This window comes from Sorex fumeus, unplaced genomic scaffold (assembly GCF_029834395.1).
Source record: "Sorex fumeus unplaced genomic scaffold, SorFum_2.1 ptg000072l, whole genome shotgun sequence".
NCBI classification, from domain to species: Eukaryota; Metazoa; Chordata; class Mammalia; order Eulipotyphla; family Soricidae; genus Sorex; species Sorex fumeus.
Window position 1 is genome coordinate 41,208,303 of NW_026606129.1, and position 19,943 is coordinate 41,228,245.

At 45.5% G+C, this 19,943-nt stretch overlaps 1 protein-coding gene across 1 annotated transcript in view; it reads right to left on the reverse strand.

Annotated features, from left to right (window-relative positions):
* SCN10A (sodium voltage-gated channel alpha subunit 10) overlaps window positions 1-19,943 on the reverse strand; it is a 103,250-nt gene that overhangs the window by 63,933 nt on the left and 19,374 nt on the right. The window contains exons 4-10 of the mRNA XM_056129346.1: window positions 16,059-16,187; window positions 15,367-15,458; window positions 12,339-12,510; window positions 11,671-11,763; window positions 8,096-8,237; window positions 7,770-7,967; window positions 6,946-7,116 (exon numbers count right to left, since the gene is read on the reverse strand). Coding sequence (XP_055985321.1) covers window positions 6,946-7,116; window positions 7,770-7,967; window positions 8,096-8,237; window positions 11,671-11,763; window positions 12,339-12,510; window positions 15,367-15,458; window positions 16,059-16,187 — 997 coding nt within the window. The remainder of the gene's footprint in view (window positions 1-6,945; window positions 7,117-7,769; window positions 7,968-8,095; window positions 8,238-11,670; window positions 11,764-12,338; window positions 12,511-15,366; window positions 15,459-16,058; window positions 16,188-19,943) is intronic.

Consider the following 19,943-nt stretch of genomic DNA (forward strand, 5'->3'; position numbering starts at 1 on the left):
TTGTAGGTTGGGGCCCCTCCCTCATACTGCCCTGCCCTCCAGTTTCAATGCCATTCAAGTGCTTGCCCTCTGAGGTAGCATTTGTGAGTCTTGATTGTCCAGTTGTCAGAAGTCTGACAGTGTCCTTTTAATGTCATCACTGAAGTTCTATCTCGCTTCTGGGCCGGGCTCCCAGCCCCATTCATTCCCATGCCAGGAACCTGGGGACTTGACCACAGTGGCTCACTCAGGGCTACACAACACATCTGAATCCTCTTTCAGCTGGTGCCTACCATAGGGGAGGTTCTTAGGGACCAGAAATGCCAAATAACTATAATGACGATGGTTGCTGTTTAAGACACAAGTGTCTAAAACACATGCAAGCACTTTATATATTACTTATTCCTTTTAACTTTTCAGCCAAGTCACTAGCTTTTTACAGGGAGATATAGAGATTTCAGCAAGGTAAGGGACTTGCACCAACTTGCTAGTTGGTGCAGGGCAACAGCTGTGGCTGGAACCGAGGTCTCTGCAAAGCAGGACAGGCTATATAAGCTCATCTTTCACTGGCTAATAAAGCAACTCAATTGGATAGAGTTCAGAATATGTAATGACTTAAGAAATAACCACCTTTCTTTCCTTCCCTCCCTTTATCCTCCCTCCCTCCCCCATCCCTCTCTTCTTACCCTCCTCCCTCTCTCTCTCCTCCTCCCTTCCATTCCTTCCATTTTCCCCCACCACACCCAGTATTGCTTGGCAACTACTCGAGGCTCTGTGATTAGGATGTACTCCTGTCAATGCTGGGGACAGGTAGGAGGTAGGAGGGCGCTATGTGCAGTGCCAGAGATTAAAACAGGTTGGCCATAAATGCAGAGACCTGATTTCTTTCTTTTTGCAGCTCCAGAGACCAAATCTAGTACCTAAAACATGCTGGTATGTGCTCACCACTGAGCCACACCCACAATTCTACATAGGGCTTCTTGACTAAGGCATTTCTTTGATGTTAAGTACCTCCAACAGGTCCCGGTGGGCTGAGTTTGACAACTGGACTCAAGGTTGGTGACTTTGTTGGTCCTTGGAGACCTGATGTCATTATTTTCTAACTGCTCTGTGCCCAGGGAATTGGTTTTTACAAACTGTATTGTTCTCACCCTCAGTTCTGGTCAGGTTTTTCTAATGGGAAACCCAGAAATGCACTCAGAGGCTGGAAGGAAAGAGAGTGAGGCATCTCAGTCTGTCTGAATCTCAGCTTTGTGGCTGGTCTGTTTCATTTAAGCCTGCAAGTTCTTCTGGTCACCTCTCACGTATAGAGGTGGCTCTTTCTGGGCTCTGGTTCTGGTCCTTTCCCTGGTCCAAGACAGGCACATTGGGATGTCTCGCTGGCTAGATTCTATGTGCCTCTGTCCCTTATTCCCAGCGTTCACCACACCTTTGTCTAAACAGTTAAAATTCTCCATTTTTCTGCTTCCTGCTAGAACCCTCCTCTCCTCCCTCCCCGCTGTGTCCCACGCAGTCAACTTCAACTTTGGCCAGAGAGAGGGAATGAGAGCTGAAGATGGGGTAGGGAGGACTGTATGAAACATATAGGACTATATGAAACATACTTTATTCTTAAGCTCATTTTCTTTTATACTATGTAGTGACCACTCCGTAGGAAAGCCAAGAGTTACAAGTTGAGTGAGCTACATTATCAGTTATTCTGCTTTGTAGCTGTGTGTGCGAGCAGTTCCTTGAACTCTCTCAGGAATGAGAATGTGGTTCTTGGCCCGGCCAAGGCAGATCAGGTACAGATTTCCCTTCAGTCCCCCTTAACAGGGTCAGCTGCCAGGGACAAAGGCATGATGCTCCCACAAGCCCAGTTTTTCCTTTGCTCATTCCCTTCTCAGGGAAAGCAAGCAGGGGCTACCAGTCCCCAACACCTCCCTCTCTCTTTCTCTTCCTCCCTCCTTCCTTCCCTCCCTCCCTCCCTCTCAGAATCCAATCAGAGGGTAGGCTAATGTCACTGGAACATGGATATGGCTCAATAGATCTACCTAATGTCTCCTCTAAGTCTGCTTGAAAACTACTCTGTCTCCGGCTAGCCTGAGAGGGCACATGGAGCACACTAGATGTATCATTACTGAAACTGGTGGGAGAGCTCAAATTGAATCTCAGCTCCTGATTTCATGAGGCGCCCCATTCTGCATTAAACTCTGTGATTACTCTATTAGGTTAGTTAGTCATTGTTGCCTAATGTGTGCCTCTGTACAAGTTAGAGCTTCTCCGAGTTAAGCAAGAAAAGCTGCTTCTGCTAATAAGTATCCAGGGTGCCTTTCCAGATTTCTTTGGATTCTTTGTGCAAAGACTATGGGAGTTTTCACAGATCCCCAAGTAGGAAGAGAAGAACTTTCCATTTATCTCCTGATCTTCCAGGAAATAAGTAGATTGATCTCTAGTGCTATGGCAATTGGGATAGAGAAGCACTGAGAAGGAATCTGCAGTCATCTGAGAAATAGTTTTTGGACATCCCCCACCCCTCTCCTGTCTGTGAAAAGAGTCAGGTGAAAGATGCTGGGTGGAAAGATGTTCAGGGAGAGCTGGAGGGAACTCTAAGAGAGTCTGGAATGTTCACAAACTTACTGAGACTTCGATGGGGCCAGGACTAAGCTCATTAGCTGGCAGGGTGGTGTGTCCATCTTCCCCAAGTCCAGAGCCAGGGTTGGGAACTTCAGGCAATGGGCTCCTAGAGAGAGGACCTTGCTGACCTGCACCTCCGCTCAGCAGTAGCGATCCCCGATGACTTTCTTGGTCTGCTGATAGGACTCCATCATCCTTGGTTCCATCAGAAAATGAGACATCTTGCCTGGGGGCCCGGAAATTGAACACACTGCCATGGCTGGCTCGGCGTCTCCCAGGGGTAAGGCCTAGGAAAGACTGGCGTTGCCCCAAAGCAACAAAAAAGAAGGCAATTGAATGTCCTGTAATTGAACCAGAGGCACAAAATGTTCTTCCAACCCGTTCCCTCCCCCTGCCCTTATTCTTACCAACTTTCAGTAGCAAATTCAAAACACAGATCAAACAGAGGGGTATTCTAGGCATATATGAGTAGAGAACAGGGAGAAAATACTCTCTCTCTTTTTTTTTGGTTTTTGGGTCACACCTGGCGATGCACAGGGGTTACTCCTGGCTCTGCACTCAGGAATTACTCCTGGAGGTGCTCAGGGGACCATATGAGATTTTGGGAATCAAACCTGGGTTGACCGCGCGCAAGGCAAATGTCCTACCTGCTGTGTTATCGATCCAGCCCTAGAAAATATTCTTAAGAGAATATTTGGGTCTGAAGACATAGCACAGTGGGTAGAGTGCATTCCTGGCATATGGATGACCCGGGTTCATATGGTCCAGAACCCCAGATGGTCCCCTGAGAATTGTCAGGAATGAACCCAGAGTCAGGCATAAGCTCTGAGTATCACCAGTGGATATGATCCCTTGCCAAAATTTTTTTTTGATTGAGCCTGAGAAAGAGCCAGGAAAGAAGAAAGATAAAGAAGTTCTTAAGATGAGAAAATAAGTGATGATGGCATGCTAGAAGATATTTTTTACCTAGATTGGTCAGCTATTTACTCTTGTCACAGAGCTACACAGAGATATCTGGGCAGAGTTCCACATGCAATGTAGTAATCTAAAAAGGTACTATTGAGGACATCAGGACTGAAAGATTCTTGAAAAATGGTTGTTAAGTGAATATGTGCACTTTTATGTTTGAAATTATGTTCTATAGCTTATCAGATCTAACCTATAAGAGTGTGAGAGCATGTGTTGTGAAACGGGGAGACAAAAGCTCTACAATATAACCAGCTTCCATCATCCCTTAGGAAATATTTGAATAGTCAACAATGGAGAGATTGAAGAGAGTTTTAGCCTGATTTCCTGGAAGAATAATTCCATTCCTCCAAATCAATAAGCATTTCCCATCAGAATCATCCTCTGAGGAAATTGTGACTTACAGTTGCCAGAGAAAAGAAGCCAGTTCATAAGGCCAGAGTCCATACAAAGTTGCAGTGTTGGCTGGACTAGTACTCTTGGCCATCATGAGAATCTGACCATATCAAGTCTGTCTTTAGGTCCTCAGAACATTTAGAAAACTTAAAACATGGACTTCATACATAACTCTGCTCCAACTATTGAAAATTTCCCTTTCTCTTAACATCCTTTGCTTCTATATCAGTTAGCATCCCCCTTACTTATCCTCTATCCTACCATTCCTCAACCAGAAGCCATATTTCCCAAAGGCCCTCAGGATATTCCAAGGGGACCAAAGGTTAAAATTGCATAAGTGGGGGACATCAAATAATACTGAAGGAAAAACTGAGAGGCCATAGGCAAAAAAAAAAACAAGGCCAAATTGGGCCACAGTTGAAAAGGGGCTGAGAAACACTGCATTATTCCACAAAATAAAAATTGCCTTTATTGATAATTTGGAGTCCAGTTCTGTTCAGCAGCTATAACTGCATTATATAAAGGACTTGATATACATTCAACTCATACAAATTAATAAGTGCTCCCAATTTTTGAATCAAATGAGTAGGGTTGGTAAACCCTTTTTAATGAAAAATGACTAAGTCATTTGTACCTGAAAATTTAGGAAGAAAAGCAATGAAGAAAATAATTTAAAAAATTGGTTCCATGGACAGGCAGTGCCTCCTTGGCCACCAGCAAATATTCAAAAATTAACTTATTTAAGAACTAGTGGGCAAAAAACTCACAATCTGGGGATTACATGTGGGATGCATCCTCCTAGCAGGATAATTAACTTATTACAGGTTTTCTGAAGACTCTTAGCTCTCCAAATGCAACATGGAACTTCCGTCTTAGGGCTACTGGTCTGAAAATGGTTCTATGTGACTTATTTGGCACATAAATGTCTCTGGAAAAAAAGGTTTGAGCTTTATTCTGGGATAGACTTCAATCAATTGGCATTAGAGTACTTCCCAAATCCTATCTTCCTGACTGTTACTACTTGTGCCTAGAAAACATCCTCCCCATCCTCTTCAAGCCCTCAATTACTGAAGAAATGCCAACATGCCATTATTAATTTTAATAATTCCTTCATAAAGTCCTGCTCCTGCCCCCTCATGGCGGGGGCGGGGGACGGGGTTGAAGAGCAAATGGAATGAGGGGTGTGTGTGTGCGTGTAGGGAGAAATTAAAGCTCAATTCAGGGTGTCATGCACATTTCTATGAGAACTGTGAGCAAACCCTTTCAGAGACTTAGGAAGTTCTGGGTAAATTCTTTTTGAATGATTTTTTGAACTGTACCCTGTACTGTTGGCTACAATTAAAAAGAGGCATAACAAGAAAGGACAGGTCCCAACTTCTGGTAAATAGTGAGGTGTGGGAACCACTGAAGTCACAGTACCTGTGAGCATGCCTGTGTGTGTATATTATACGCACACTTGTCTCTGGGGCTGTAGACTTGGTATCCTCCAAAGTAGGACTTTATTCAGGTGAACACAGAAAAAGAGATCAAGGGAAAAGGGCAGAGGCCTGAAAAATAGTGAAGTCAATATTCCCTCTCATACTATTAGTGTGAGAACAACTGTCCCCCAACTATTTATCAGACCTCTAAGAGGGGTTTTATTGTGGGATATATCAACCTTTCGAGGAAAGGGAGGTAGAATGAAACTTGGGGAGGACAGGGAATCCTGGAGTGAGCAGTAAAAGATCAAGACAGAGCACATACTTGACACCATGTCAAAAAAATGCTGAAATTATTCCTAGGCTGTACTGTGTTACAGAGATGAGAGCAGAGAGATTCTGTGTCTGGGCAACAAACCAGATATTGAGCTGCTGAGCAGAGCCCTGGCAGCTGAAGACCTCCAGTTCTAGCCACAGCCATGCTTAAGACCACTCTCCACACGTTTGGAGGAGCCTCGCACATGAAGGAACTGGCAAAGGAACCAAGGTGTGTTGGACCCAGGGCATAGATCTCCAAGCCTGCTCAGATTGGGACTGGGCCTTCTCCTCCCAGATCCCCCATCTTCCAATATGTAGGTTTTACATCCACCAACTGCCCTGCCCCCGGCGCCATGTAATCCCATCAACGGCCAAGACCCAGAGACTATAAAACCCAGCTCCTGGAAGCGCGAGGCCACATTTGTGGCTGCACAACATCGTATTATCTAGTTCTTACTCTGGAAAACCTGGCAGGCCATCAAAAGTATCCTGTTTACACGGCAGAGTCTGGCAAACATCCCGTGGCATATCCAATATGCCAAAAACCAGTAACAATGGATGGGTCTTATTCTCCTGACCCTGAAAAAGCCTCGAATGTGGCACTTTCTAAAATCTCAGGGCTAGGACACAGAAGACATTACTGGTGCCTGCTCGAAGAAATTGATGAACAACAGGATGACAGTGATACAGTGATACAGGGAGCTGCTGAGATGCGGGCATGACAGGGAAATAACTTCAGCACCATGGACAGGGAACTGCCCTCTCCTTTCCCCCCACTCTGCCAAGGGCTCCCGACTTGCTTTATGTGCAGCTTCAGAAAAACAGCTGTATGTCCACAGTCACCTTGAGATCAATATGTATTCTATAAGTTTAGACCCTTCGTACAAGCCAGTGCACCTGTCTACAATTCGTGCACCCTCCTAGTTGCTCAATTCTGAAACTTGGGAGTCTTTTTGGACTCCTCCATTCCCCATATTCCACTGCCCCATCTTGCCAACTATACACCCCAGTCTCAGCATGAAATCTTTATAATAGCCCTTTTCTTCCCATCCATAATGCTCTTGAACGACTTTAAGCCCCCCTCCTGCCCCAGAGAGCTGTGGGGAGGGAGTCTGGGAGAGTCAAACATCCTCCTCATGCCTGTATTCTAGATAACTTTCTGCTGAGCCCCATACCACTTCCACCTCTTATTTGCAGCTGGACACTCTGTGGCAGATGGACGATCTTGAGAACATAAACCTGAGCTCCTTACCATCCGGCGCTGGTTGTAAGTGTCAGACTGTGGGGATTTGTTCTCCTCTGCGGAGCTCTCTGACATCTTCATCTTCATTCTCTGCCTCTGTTCACTGAGATGTTTGAAAGCTGGAGGTGACCCACTGTAGGAGTGGAGAGATTCTATGTCCACGCCCAGGACTTCTAGAACCTGGAGAAAAAGAACTAAAGCTGTGGCCAATAGCACCGGGTGGGATCTGGCAGGAATGTGTCCCCACGCATGGCTGTCACAGACTGGAACAAAGATGATCGGGATTAGTATCAAGGTGTGGGCTTGAAGAATGGGAATGCTACCTCTGGGTCACCTCTTTCCCACCCGCCCCCCGTAGGGCTCCTCCCAGCCTGCTTTTCCAGTTAATGCCTCATTGCCAACTGTTGGACTATTATCTGCTAATAATGCACAGCTATAGTGTCTGCAGAAAACTTCCTTGGTCCATCTGGCTGGGGCAAATGGGACACAAAACTTCAGCTCTCTAACACTAACTCTACCATACAAGTTATGCTCCAGAGCTCCCCATGAGGGCAGGATGAAGGTTATCTCTAACTGGGGGTCATTTGTTTTGTTTCATTCTGCCTTGCCCCATTCTACAACCCTCCACAATCTTCTCAAGAGCACCCACACCCCCTGAGAATCACTTCCACAAGCTTCATTCAGGTTATTTTTGTTTAAAGAAAACCTGACCTACTAGGAATCTTAATAGGAAACTGCAGTTCCTTAGAATAACAGACTTAGCCTAAGTGGCAGATCCAGATCCTGGCTCACAGCTGGCTACTGATGTCACAGGGCAGGCCCAATACACAGACCTCCTGTTCCTTTCGGAGCAACTCAGAGGCCTCTCGGAACTTCTTCTCCTTTGCTTCAATTTCATCAATGGTCGCTTGGTTCTGTTCCTCATAGGCCATGGTAACCACAGCCAAGATTAAATTGACCAGGTAGAAAGATCCCAGGAAGATGACAAGCACGAAAAAAACCATATAGATTTTCCCAGAAGCCCTCAGGGTCTGTAGATTCAAGAGAAAGAAGAAAAGGATGGACATGAAAACTAGGGGACCCTCATGTTGCCGGGCTTCCACAGGAAGCTGACTCTCCAGCATCTCCCCAAATCTGTGGGGGACCCACAGACCCATACCTGCTGGTAGAGGCGTTCCCAGGAATCCTGTGTCATGAGGCGGAAGAGTGAGAGGAAGGCCCAAGAGAAGGAATCAAAGCTGGTGTAGTTATAATCTGGGTTGCTAGCAGTTTTAAGGCATAGGAAACCGGGAGGGCAGTGGCTGTGGCAAAAACAGAGAAGGTCATTCAGAGCTCTAATTCCCTGGACTGTTTGAGAAACTGGTGAAGCTTTGTCTGGTACCAGCAGGACAAAGGCAGCAGGAAGATCCTGGGATTTAGAGCCAGACACTGGGGTTCAAGGCACAGTCCTCATTTTTATAGCTGGATAGCTTCGGACACTTGGTCTCCTTAGGTTTCACTTTTTTTAACCCATAAAACGACAATTCTCAGAGTTTCAATGAGAGGGGAGGCAACAGAAGGCCAACTGACCTCCTAGACATGACCCTGCAAGGTGGCCAGCTCTTTGCAAGCTTACAGCAGGTGGAGAAAGTCAGTCTCAATAATGGAGACTTCAAAAGGAGACAGCTGGACTCACCTATAGAGTTGTCCTATTAAAGGGCACACATTAGCCACATTCTCTGTCCAATTAGATAGAACAATGAAGACATCACTTTCCATGCACGGAGCACTTGCTGTGAACCTCTCTCCCTCCTAAGTGCTTCACAAATGCTATAATTTAAATCTTTTCCACATTACCTTTTTACAGCCCAGAAGCTGGAGTTCAGAGAGAAGTCGGTTCCTAAACCACACAGATGCCAACATATTTATTTATGAGGAGGAGAAATATAATCATCAAGTAGCTTATGAAAACTGATGTAGGGAGCAGGCCAAGTCAAAGATTACTGTCTCCTATGTATGACCGAGGGGAGCTGACTTCTCTCATGAGGGGAAGGTCAAATGCTCTGAACACAGGGCATGGGAAGTGCTCTCATTCACCTTGGTGGCCTGGCCTGTTTGAAGAACTGGTGAAGCTTTGTCTGGGACTTGAGCAATTCAAGCTCTCTCCACCAGCCCTTACCTCTGGGCCCTCCCTATTCTAGATGTCCCAGCAAACACAAGTGCTGGGATGCTACCACTGGTTGGTGTCCATAAGTGTGATGATAGTTATTTTCAATTCATTGTCCAAGATTGGAGATTAAGTAAATTTGAATTTTGTTTTTGGGGCCACACCTGGTGATGCTCATGGACTTTCTCTTGGCTCTGCACTCAGGAAGTACTCCTGGTGGTACTCAAGGGACCAGATGGAATGCCAGGGATTGAATCCAGTTAGCCTCACACAAGACAAATGCCCTACTTTCTGTACTATCTCTCTGTCCCCAAGATTAGGTATATGTCTCCTGTAGAATCGTGCTCACAATCTCTGCAACATGCTTAAATAGCTACCTGTTCAGTTTAGCAGCAACTAACTTGGAGATTTAAATGAGACCATAGAGTAAAACGTCTGCATGCTTTCTTTGGCATAGTATCACATGTAAACTGTAAAGGGATTTTTTTCCTTTCTTTCTTTCTTTCTTTCTTTCTTTCTTTTTTTCTTTCTTTCTTTCCTTCTTTCTTTCTTTCTTTCTTTCTTTCTTTCTTTCTTTCTTTTCTATTTGGAAATTGAGAAGATAAAGAAAGAATGGACTGGAGTTGTATACGCAAAGGAATCTTTGAAATTCTTCTTCTGCATCTGCTACTCAGCATACACCACTGGGTACACCAGTCTGCATCCCATACTTTTCAGAGCCACTGGTTAATGCTCAAGCTTCCACTTCTGAACTATAGCAGGGTCAGTTTGGTGTTTGCAGTCCCTTAGATGTGCCCTGAGCTGGCCTCTCCTCCCCAGCCCCATCCCATCCATGCCTGTCTCATCTGGCCCTCCCCCATTGGAATCTGGCCTGTCTGGGAGCTGAGGCAGAGACTACAAGTGTGGCCCACAACTTGACCATGGGACAGACTGTGCGCTGCACTGTAGCCAGTGACTAAGAAAAGGCACTGGCCAGACAGGAAATGGACAAGTGGAGGAGGGGCCCTTGGCATAAACTGAAGACGATGGAAAAGTTGCTGACCTCAGAATGATCCCCTTCCTATACCAAAGAACTAAATGCCAAGAACAATTGTGGAGAAAAAGGCCCGAGAAGCTGCAGGGTTCCTTTCCTGCTTGTCCTTTCCCCACGACTCCATCTGAGATGGCTTTTCTTTTTGTCTCCATACAGATCCTACCCGGCTCCATCGACTCAACAAAGAGTGTGGAATCTCATGGACTCTGACCGTCCAGGTCCCAGCCATGGTGACACAATAGAGCCCCTTTCCTGAGCTGTTCTTGGGGTTTCTGCTCATTCCCTACACCTGTGGTCAAGACATCAGGTGGGACTGTGGGGGCCCTCAACCTCCACCCCTTCACTTTGTCTCTGGTGTTCCACGTTCCCACATGGTCTCTGCCTCCTCTCTCCGTATGGTACCCTCCTTGGTCTCCCCCAGTTCTCCTCTCCTCTGCTCTCCCCCTTGGGATTCCCCAGCGTGAGGGGCTTTTAGCACAGGGCCCACTTGTCACATGGTGCCTCTGCATGTGTGTGCTCATAATCTGGCAACTGGCAGGCTGAATGTGGCTTGTGGGAATATTTGGTTTGGCTCACAATATGCAGACTTTGTTTCTGGAACAGGTAGGCAATGTTTATAACTGCGGTATTCCATTTTTTAAATCTCTTCTTTGTTTCTATTTTTAAAAAGTCTTTAATTTCCCATCTCTCTTTTAAAAGGAAGATCTGAAAGCAGTGCACCCAGCTTTCCTCATGGCCTCCAAAAGCTGGGCCCACTTTAGAGAAGATTTGTGGTGTTGGTTTCCCTTTCCCCACATCTCTCCTGTGTTGTTTGTTTGCCCTCTGATGTCACAAAGTCTGGTGCATGTGCTTTGTCTTCTGTTTATGTGGAGACAATGAAACTCATGCAATAGAACTCATGCAATAGAATTGTGATCACACATAGCACATTTGACTCCAAAACCTAGTTACTAAAATGTCTCATGAAGTGAACTGACCTGTGACTTGCCTTGACCAAGAGGAGCTATAGAGTGATGTTATGCCATTTTTAAATTTAGGCCTCAAGAGACCTTGTACATTTTCACTTTTCCTCTTGGAACTCTGATTCAGCTGTGTGAACAAACCTGGGTTAGCCTGTGAAACCCGAATGAACAGGGATAAGTCACTTCAGCTAGGGCCATCTTTGGTCAGATGTACAGAACCATGAGCTCAATAAATGACTGGTTTTATAAGTCATAAAACCTTGATAATGTTATGTAAGAAAAACTATCTCAGGGCCCGGAGAGATACTACATCAACTAGGTGCTTGCCTTGCATGTGGCTGACTCAGGTTTGATCCCTGGCATCCCATATAATTCCCTGAGTAACCTCTGAGAGCAGAGCCCTGAGAACTGTGGGATGTGCCAAAAAAAGAAAAACTAACTCATACACTCCCACCTTGTGAACTCTGGGATGAATGTGGCATTAAGTTTTTCATGTTTCCCAGGACTTGTGACTCAGTCTCTGTCCAAAAGATGCTGAAAACAGAGAAAAAAATCTACTAGGCATTGGTGCTTTGTCACAACCGGGCACTTACCCTGCATCAGATCCATTGCCACAGAGTAAGGGATCTTCGGTGCCATTCTTTTTGTAGTAAACTGCAAACAAGAGGATGAAATGAGAGTCATATCTGGCTCTGATTTCTCCAGCTCAAGACTTCCATAGTGAAGGTAAGCCATCCTTAGTCTTCTCAACAAGGCAAGTTCCCTTCACCTTATGCACCCCAGGGGCACATGCAACCCCCTAGGAAGGAGAAGGTTCCCATCTGGGAAGAGAAAATCTGAGCACTGGCTTTAACTCTGAGCCTCCCAAAAAGAGGAAGTATGATTTGTCCCTGGAAGTGTGACTTATTTCCTTGAAAAAGGGAAATTGGGCAACATTAAATGGTAATCCCTAAAGCAAACCGCAGGAGAAGCATTTCACAGAGGAGCTAACTCAAAATCTCTATCTAGGTGCCAGAGAGATAGTACAGTGGGTAGGGTGCATGGTTTGCATATGTTGAACTTGGATTCAATCTCCAGCATACCATATAGTTCCCTGAACATTGGTAGTAGTGATTCCTGAGTGCAGAGCCAGTAGTAACCCCTGAGTATTATAAGGTGTGACCCCAAAACTAAAAATAAAATAATAACAACCAACAAACGAAATGCTCTACCTAGGTCTGCTGGGAATCCAGGGTTGTTTCCAACCTGACTTGATTTGTACCCGCAGTTGTCATTCGGAATGCTGCAATTCTTGAGACATTTGTTTTTCAGGTTACCCTTAAAGAGCTGCAGACCCACCAACGCAAACACGCTCAGGCAGAAGATGGTGAGGATGGTCACATCAGCCAGCTTCCTCACAGAGTGGATAAGGGCTCCCACGATGACCTTGAGCCCTGTGGGAAGAAGGCAGGGGTGCTGCTCCCAGGGATGAGGTGATACAGACAGCACACTCCCATGCCCACCATCTTCACCCACACAGAGGGGAGCACTCCACACACTGCTAGGCAGGTCTCAACCCAGTCCTCATGAGAATGTTAGAATAACCCTGAGATGCAGACAGAGACTCTTGCTCCCATTGAAAAGATGAGGCAACTCAGACCTAAGGGAAGCATTTTTAAATCTTCTTAAAAGTAATAAATCTCTGAAAGCAACAGATTGATTGAAATAATATTGAATCCCCATTATGTTCCAGGCACTGTGCTAGCTGCAACACAATGACTCAACTCCAGCTATTTCTCTCGGCTTGTATTACTTATGACTTTGGTGCCCAAGGCCCTCCAGTACTGTCCTTATGTCACTTATTTTCTGCCTTACCCCTTCTTGCCTTCTCCACCGCCCCCCCCACACTCCCACTAGTTAGCCTCAGTTCTGTGGTCAGAATCTACATGTATGTTTGCACTGACAATTGGTTTCTTTGCAGACTACAGATGACTGAAATCACCCGGCACTTGTCCTTCCTTTAACTTTTTTCACTTGTCATGACACCCTCTAGTTCCATCTAAGTTGTAGCAAAATTTCATCTTTTCTCTTTTTATTTTTTTAATGGTAGATAGGGATTAAACCTAGGGCCTCCTGTATGCAAGATAAGTGTTCAACCACTGAGCCACATCCCTGACTCCATAATTTTTTTTTTATGTTGAGTAGTACTGAGTTGTGTGTATATGTACCACAATTCTTTGTCTACTCATCTGTCACTGTTGGGTAGGGCATTTGCCTTGCATGAGGCTGACCCGGGTTCAATTCCTCCGCCCCTCTTGGAGAACCTGGCAAGCTACGGAAAGTATCTCGCCCACACGGCAAAGCCTGGCAAGCTACCCGTGATGTATTTGATATGCCAAAAACAGTAACAAGTCTCACAATTTCTTGTGAGACATTACTGGTGCCCGCTCAAGCAGATCGATGAACAACGGGAGGACAGTGCTACAGTGCTATCCTGCAGTGAACATACACATACACATCGTTTTGAATTGGTATCTGCCTTTCTGCACTGACCTCAGATTGAGGAGGCAACTTGAGACACACAAGAACCTTAGTGTGTGTGTGTGTGTGTGTGTATTAGAGAGATGGATAAATAGAAACGGAGACAGAGACTGAGAGGTGAATGCAACACTGGAGAGATCACTAGATACCCAGAGGGTCACTCAGGCTGAAAAAGAGTAGCTGAGGAAGAGTGATCTCAGATATCAGCGCAACTCACAAGCCAGACGGGGGCCTAGAGGAGGGCTGAGTTGTTACTCTGGAAAAAAATATCACCTTTGAGAGATACAAATAAGCAATTGAATACTGCATATGTGGGTCCCTGGGTGGAAAGCTCAGTGACAATGAAGGAAGGTGATAAGGGGGTTTGATTATGGAGGGAAAACTCCACAGCATTATCGCACATATACTCATCAGAGCAGCCGATAACCAAAACCTGGAGGTGGGATGGGTGTGGAGTGTGTGCAGGGAATTTCCTTGAGGAAGTCACACATTGGTAGAGCCTGAGTCATAACTATGGGATGGGCAAAGAGAGGAGGAAAATCTCTCCTCAGAGAAGCAGCAGTGAGGTCAATGGCTGGGATATGAGCAAGAGCACTGTATGTGGAATAGTCTAGAACATGATACGAAGTGGGTAGAGGAGAAGCACGAGATATGAAATGTCTGATGTAGGCAGACCAGGTGTTGTCAATAAGACTTAGGTGTATCCTGGCTGTGATCAGTTAAGAGAGACACAGTGTGATAGGACTGACTTTCTGCCACAATGAAGTTCTTCATGAGAAAATATGTGCAGTGGCTACTGACCAAGATGCCCCTTTCCCCTGAAGTGTCAGATAAAGTGTGAGAGAGGGGCTTCCCTCTGGCCTGAGTGCTGCTTCTTTCCAAATCAGGGAATGAATCTCCAAGGTCTGGGAGAGGAGATAATCCATCAGATTATAGTGCAGACAGCAAGTTTTCTCTCATTGGGTACCTGTATGTTTCACCATCCCCACCCTAATCGAGTGGGCACGGAAGAGTTCATAGGGCTACTGGTGACAGGGATCATGGAGGCCCAGTAGAGGTGGTCTGATGGATTGTCTCCTCCTTTCCTCCCCACTTCCAACTTTACACATTCAGTTTATAGTAGCACCGTAGCACTATCCTCCTGTTGTTCATCGATTTGCTCGAGCAGGCGCCAGTAACGCCTCCATTGTGAGACACGTTGTTAGTGTTTTGGACATATCAAATACATCATGAGTAGCTTGCCAGGCTTTGCCTTGTGGGCGGGATACTCTCAGTAGTTTGCCAGGCTCTTCGAGAGGGACAAAGGAATCGAACCCGGGTTGGCCTCATGCAAGGCAAATGCCCTATCTGCTGTGCTATCCATCTGGTCATATAAGGTATCAGGGATCAAATCCAGGTCAGGCACGAGCAAGGCAAATGCCCCACCCCCTGTGCTATGGCTCCGGTCGTGATGTGAATCCCACCAGACTCTTGCCTGAACTTCCCAACAAGAACAGAGAGCAGTGACTTTGTCATTTATGAATGGAGTTATATACCCAGAGATTTAACTTAGGAATCAGGACATCAGGACTCCAGGCCAAACTCTGCTTCTTTCTAATGTTGGCATCTTGTGTTTATGTTTCTTATTGCTGGTGTATCAGTTTCTATGCCTCTTAATTAGGACAAGAATCCCTGGAACCTTATGGGGCTCTTACGAAAACCAAACAAGGGCACTGGGCTGTGGAAACCCTGATGTTCTAATAAAAAGTGTGCCAGCAAAAGAAGCTCACCTGGTATCACAGACACAGTCTTTAAAGCTCTAAGAACTCTGAAGGTCCTCAGACCTGACACCCCGCGGAGATCCATCGCTTCACCGACGTATCTGTCAGACCAGAACTCAGTCAACATTCCTGCAGGCAGAGGGACCTGGCGATGCAGGCAGCTTAAGTAAAGACAATCTGAGATCCCAGGGCAGAAGGGGGGCCTAGGACTGGCCCAGGTCTGACACTAATCCAGAGGTACTTCCCCCTATGTATATTCTAACACCCTGATCTGATCACCACACTCATTCAGAAGCCTTTGAGAAGTTCCTTGAGAAGTGTGTGACACTGGGTTGCCAGGAGCTTCAGCTAGGAACAGATAATCCAGCTTGTGGGCTGACCAAGCAGTATCCTCAGACCTCGGTCCCTCAGGGCCAGCACTTCCTGTTGGGTAGATTCAAGCTCTGGGTAGATTCAAGGTACTTGTCCGCAGGGACTAGAAGCCTCTGTTTTCTCCCTTGGGTGGTACGGCTGATCCTGGAAAATGACTCCCAAACCACACCCCACATCAAGGAGGCCCAAGGCCCTGTAGTTCCAAATGAGGAAGCCATATCAAAGCGGGAAAGTGGCCAAGTGGGAACCTGGACACACCTGCCACCTCCCACTCCCCCCCCCCATTCCCCCACAGACTCACATGACGGGCTGAATGGAGGAATACTCACGCCAGTGTGATGACGCTGAAATCCAGCCAGTTCCAAGGGTCTCGAAGGTAAGTGAACTTATTTAAACAAAACCCTCTTGCCAGAATCTTTATCAAGGCTTCAAAGGTATAAATGCCAGTGAAGACATACCTGGGAGGGAAGGTGGCAAAGGAGTCTGGGGGGTGCTGTGGAGAGAGCTCGGAGGGGGGTGCCCTGCTGGGACAGTTCCAGTGCCCATGGAAAGCTCACTGCACCGGTTGGGGAGGACCAGCAGGGGAGGGATAGAAATGAGGAGGCAGCCTGAGAAGCTGAGAAGAGGCACAGGAGGAGTGAGGTGTGGAGGGGTTGTGTGGCTGTGACTCTGAAGGGAAACAGAGGGCTATGCAGTAGACGAAGCATCACACGCTCAGTGAGACTCCACTGGTTTTACATGTTCTCCCAGCTTCCTGCCTGAGGGAGCCTGGGTGGACCCTCTGCCCAGTTGTTCATAGCTGGAGCATGGGAGAGGGTAGAGACGTTGCTACCCTCCTCCTCTATAATCATCTTTCTCTTCTTTTTTCATACCAGGTCCATCTGCCAGTGTTTCTGCTCTCAGAGATTCCAGCACAGAGCCATAGAAGGTGCCCATCAACTAGGTCCACCTTCCATGGAAGAAAGTAGCATCCAAAGGGCTAGAGAGATAATATGAGGGATGGGGCAGGGAATGCTCCCCTGGCATGTGGCCCACGCTGGCTCCATTCGTGGTACCGCATGGTTCTCCATATACTACCCAGAGTACCACAAAGCACAGAGCCAGGAGTAGCCCCCAACACCACCATGTATGATCCATCCACTCTATCCAGAGAGAGGGAAAAAGAGAGGGGGGAGAGAGAGAGGGAGAGAGAAGGAGGAAGGAAGGGAAGGAAGGAGGAAGGGAGAGAGAGAGAGAGAGAGAGAGAGAGAGAAAGAGAGAGAGAGAGAGAGCACATTTTCTCAAGAGGATAGTTCCTGTTACAGGAAGTCAACCAAGATAGGTACTTTGTAGGTGTAGCTTTGAAGAAACAAATTAGGAGCTCAAGTTACAGGCAGGGTAATATTTTTTGGAAGGGTCACCTGCAGCAGTGGTTCTCAAACTTGAACAAGCATCTGAAGCACTAGGAAGCCTTGTTTAAGAAAGTATGTCTGGGCTCTCCTAGTTTCTGATTCAGTAAGTCTGGGGGTACACTCTGCATTTCTGGGTGTTTTGTTGTTGCTTGTTTGGGGGACACACCCAGCTGTGCTCAGGGTTTACTCCGGCACAGGGATCATTTCTGGCAGAGTTGAGGGGACTATATGTGGTACAGGAAATGGAAATGAAAATGGGCAGCTACATGCAAGGCAAGTGCCCTACATACTGTACTATCTATCCCCAACTCTGCATTTCTAACAAGTTCTGAGATGATGTTTATGTTGTTGGCTTGGAGGAATACCCTTGGAGTAAACTGATCCAGAGGATTTGGGTACACACAGAAATCACATCTGATTTCGGACACACTGAAAAAAATTTAAATTAAAAAAGCATTGGAAATTAAGAAGACACAAAATAGGGCTGGAGCAATAGCACAGTAGGTAGGGTGTTTCCTTTGCATATGGCCGACCCTGGTTCGATTCCCAGCATCCCATGTGGTCCCCTGAGCACCGCAGGAGTAATTTCTGAGTGCAGAGCCAGGAACAACCCCTATGCACCACCGGGTGTGACCCAAAAAGAAAAAAAAAAAGAAGACACAAAATAATGCCTTCAAAAAACGTTCTTTATGCTGTTATGGGGTAAGCTTGGTGGTGCTGGGTGTACATATCGCCTAGGATCAAACCCAAGGTCTCCCATATGCAAGGCATATGCTCTAACTCTCGAACTATATCTTCAACCCTGGTGTGTTCAAATTTGGGGGAAAATAATTTCTAATCTAAAAAGTTTTCTCTGCTTAAATTGTTAAAATGAAGGTAGAATGAAGATAAATGTAGATATGCAAAATCTCAGTAAAGTCACTCCCCACTTTTTTTTTTCATAGAAAGCCACTAGGGACTGTAATCTTCTAAATAAAGTAACCAGGTAAAAGGAAGATATAGTATCTGGGGAGAAACAAATGAGACCCAAAAGAAGCTGGAGAAGGGAACATCTCCAGAAAAGCACTGTGTGTCTGGCATAGAAAACATCTAGGTCCAACTGAGGTAGTAGATGGGGAACTTCTGGAGTGATTTTCTCCCCAGGAAAAATCGCAAACTTTTAATACAGCCTGATGTATTTAAATGAACAGAAGCAACAATTAAAACCCTGGAGAAGAGTTTGGGAACTTAATAGTTATTAACATATAAACAACTAACTGAATGAAGAAATGTAATCCTTCCTCCTTCCTAACTCTGGAGAATGCAAACACACTGTCCAGACGGAAATGGAGCAGAGCACATGGCAGAGCTGTGACTCGTATTCGCTCAACAGTGCTCAGAGACTCGAATGCAGTAGGACAGTATACATCACACACATTAGTAACTTGAAATTATGGCACAACTATTAAAGGAAGATGAGGGCGAAAGGAAATGAGTGTAAATTCATGACTTCATTTCTTTTTCCCTTTATAAGTAGAAACCAACAGATAATGTCTAAAATGAAAAACTAAAAAAGAAAAAAGGAGGCATGACTCTATCATTAGATGAAGGGAGATAACAGAAGAAAGAGGTTTAAAACAAAAACAAAAACCCAACATGACACCGAAGAATGGTTGCCTCTGGAAATACGTGATCAGAGGGAGATGAAAATTTTTTTAAAAAAGTGTTTTTTTGCTCAAATCTTTATCAAACTCTGTGACCTTTTAAATCAAGTTCCCATATAGCTAAAAGTAAAAATTAAAAAGTGATAAGTAGTAATGTCATTTTTCAATATCTGGGAGTGGAGACAAAGTATTACAGACCACTCCTGAGGAAATCTGTATCTGACTGAATAGGTGCTTGAGTTGCCATGTCCATATCTTGTTCCTTCCCCTCCTTCTTCTGTTTCCTGAATCAGAGCATCTTAACTCCGAATTATAGGCTGCTGGGAAGCTGTGACGGATACTTCTGGTGTTTCATATCAAATACAAGCCCAGAAATTATGAAGAGATTTTTTTCCTTGAGACTGTCCCAGATCTTTGTCATCATCTCAAACAGAAATTTTCTACTCACTTAACAGCCTTTTCCAATTCTTCCCTGGCCTGCTCTCTAGTAACTCCAATTTTACTTTTTGTTCCTTTGGATTTGCTTGTTCTAGGTACTTCTTATAAGTGGAATCATTCAATATTTGTCTTTTAAAGTCTAACTTATTTTACCTAGTATTCATTCATTCATTCATTCATCATCCTGTTAATCGTCGATTGCCTCGAGCAGGCCCCAGTAACGTCTCTTTCATCCTAGCCCTGAGATTATATTCAAGGCTTTTTAGGAGAATGAGACCCATCATTGTTACTGGTATTTGGCATATTTGGTGCGCCACGGGGAGTTTGCCAGACTCTGCCCTGTGGGCAGGCTATATTCGATAGCCTGCAAGTTTGTCCAGAGTAGGAATGAGATAATGAGATATCATAAAAAGATTTTTATGATTTACCTAGTATATTGTTTTAAAGACTTGTTCGTATTATAGCACATTTCAGAACTCATTCAGTTCTGTCTGTTTTTTTTTTTTATTTTTTGCTTTTTGGGTCACACCCAGCGATGCTCAGGGGTTACTCCTGTCTCTGCACTCAGGAATTACTCCTGGCAGTGCTGGGGGAACATTATGGGAAACCGGGGATTGAACCTGGTTGACCGCATGAAAGGCAAATGCCCTACCTGCTATACCATCTCTCTGGCCCCTCATTCAGTTCTTTTCCTTCTTTTTTTTCAGTTCTTTTTCTTCTTTTTTTTGTGATGTGAGGGATC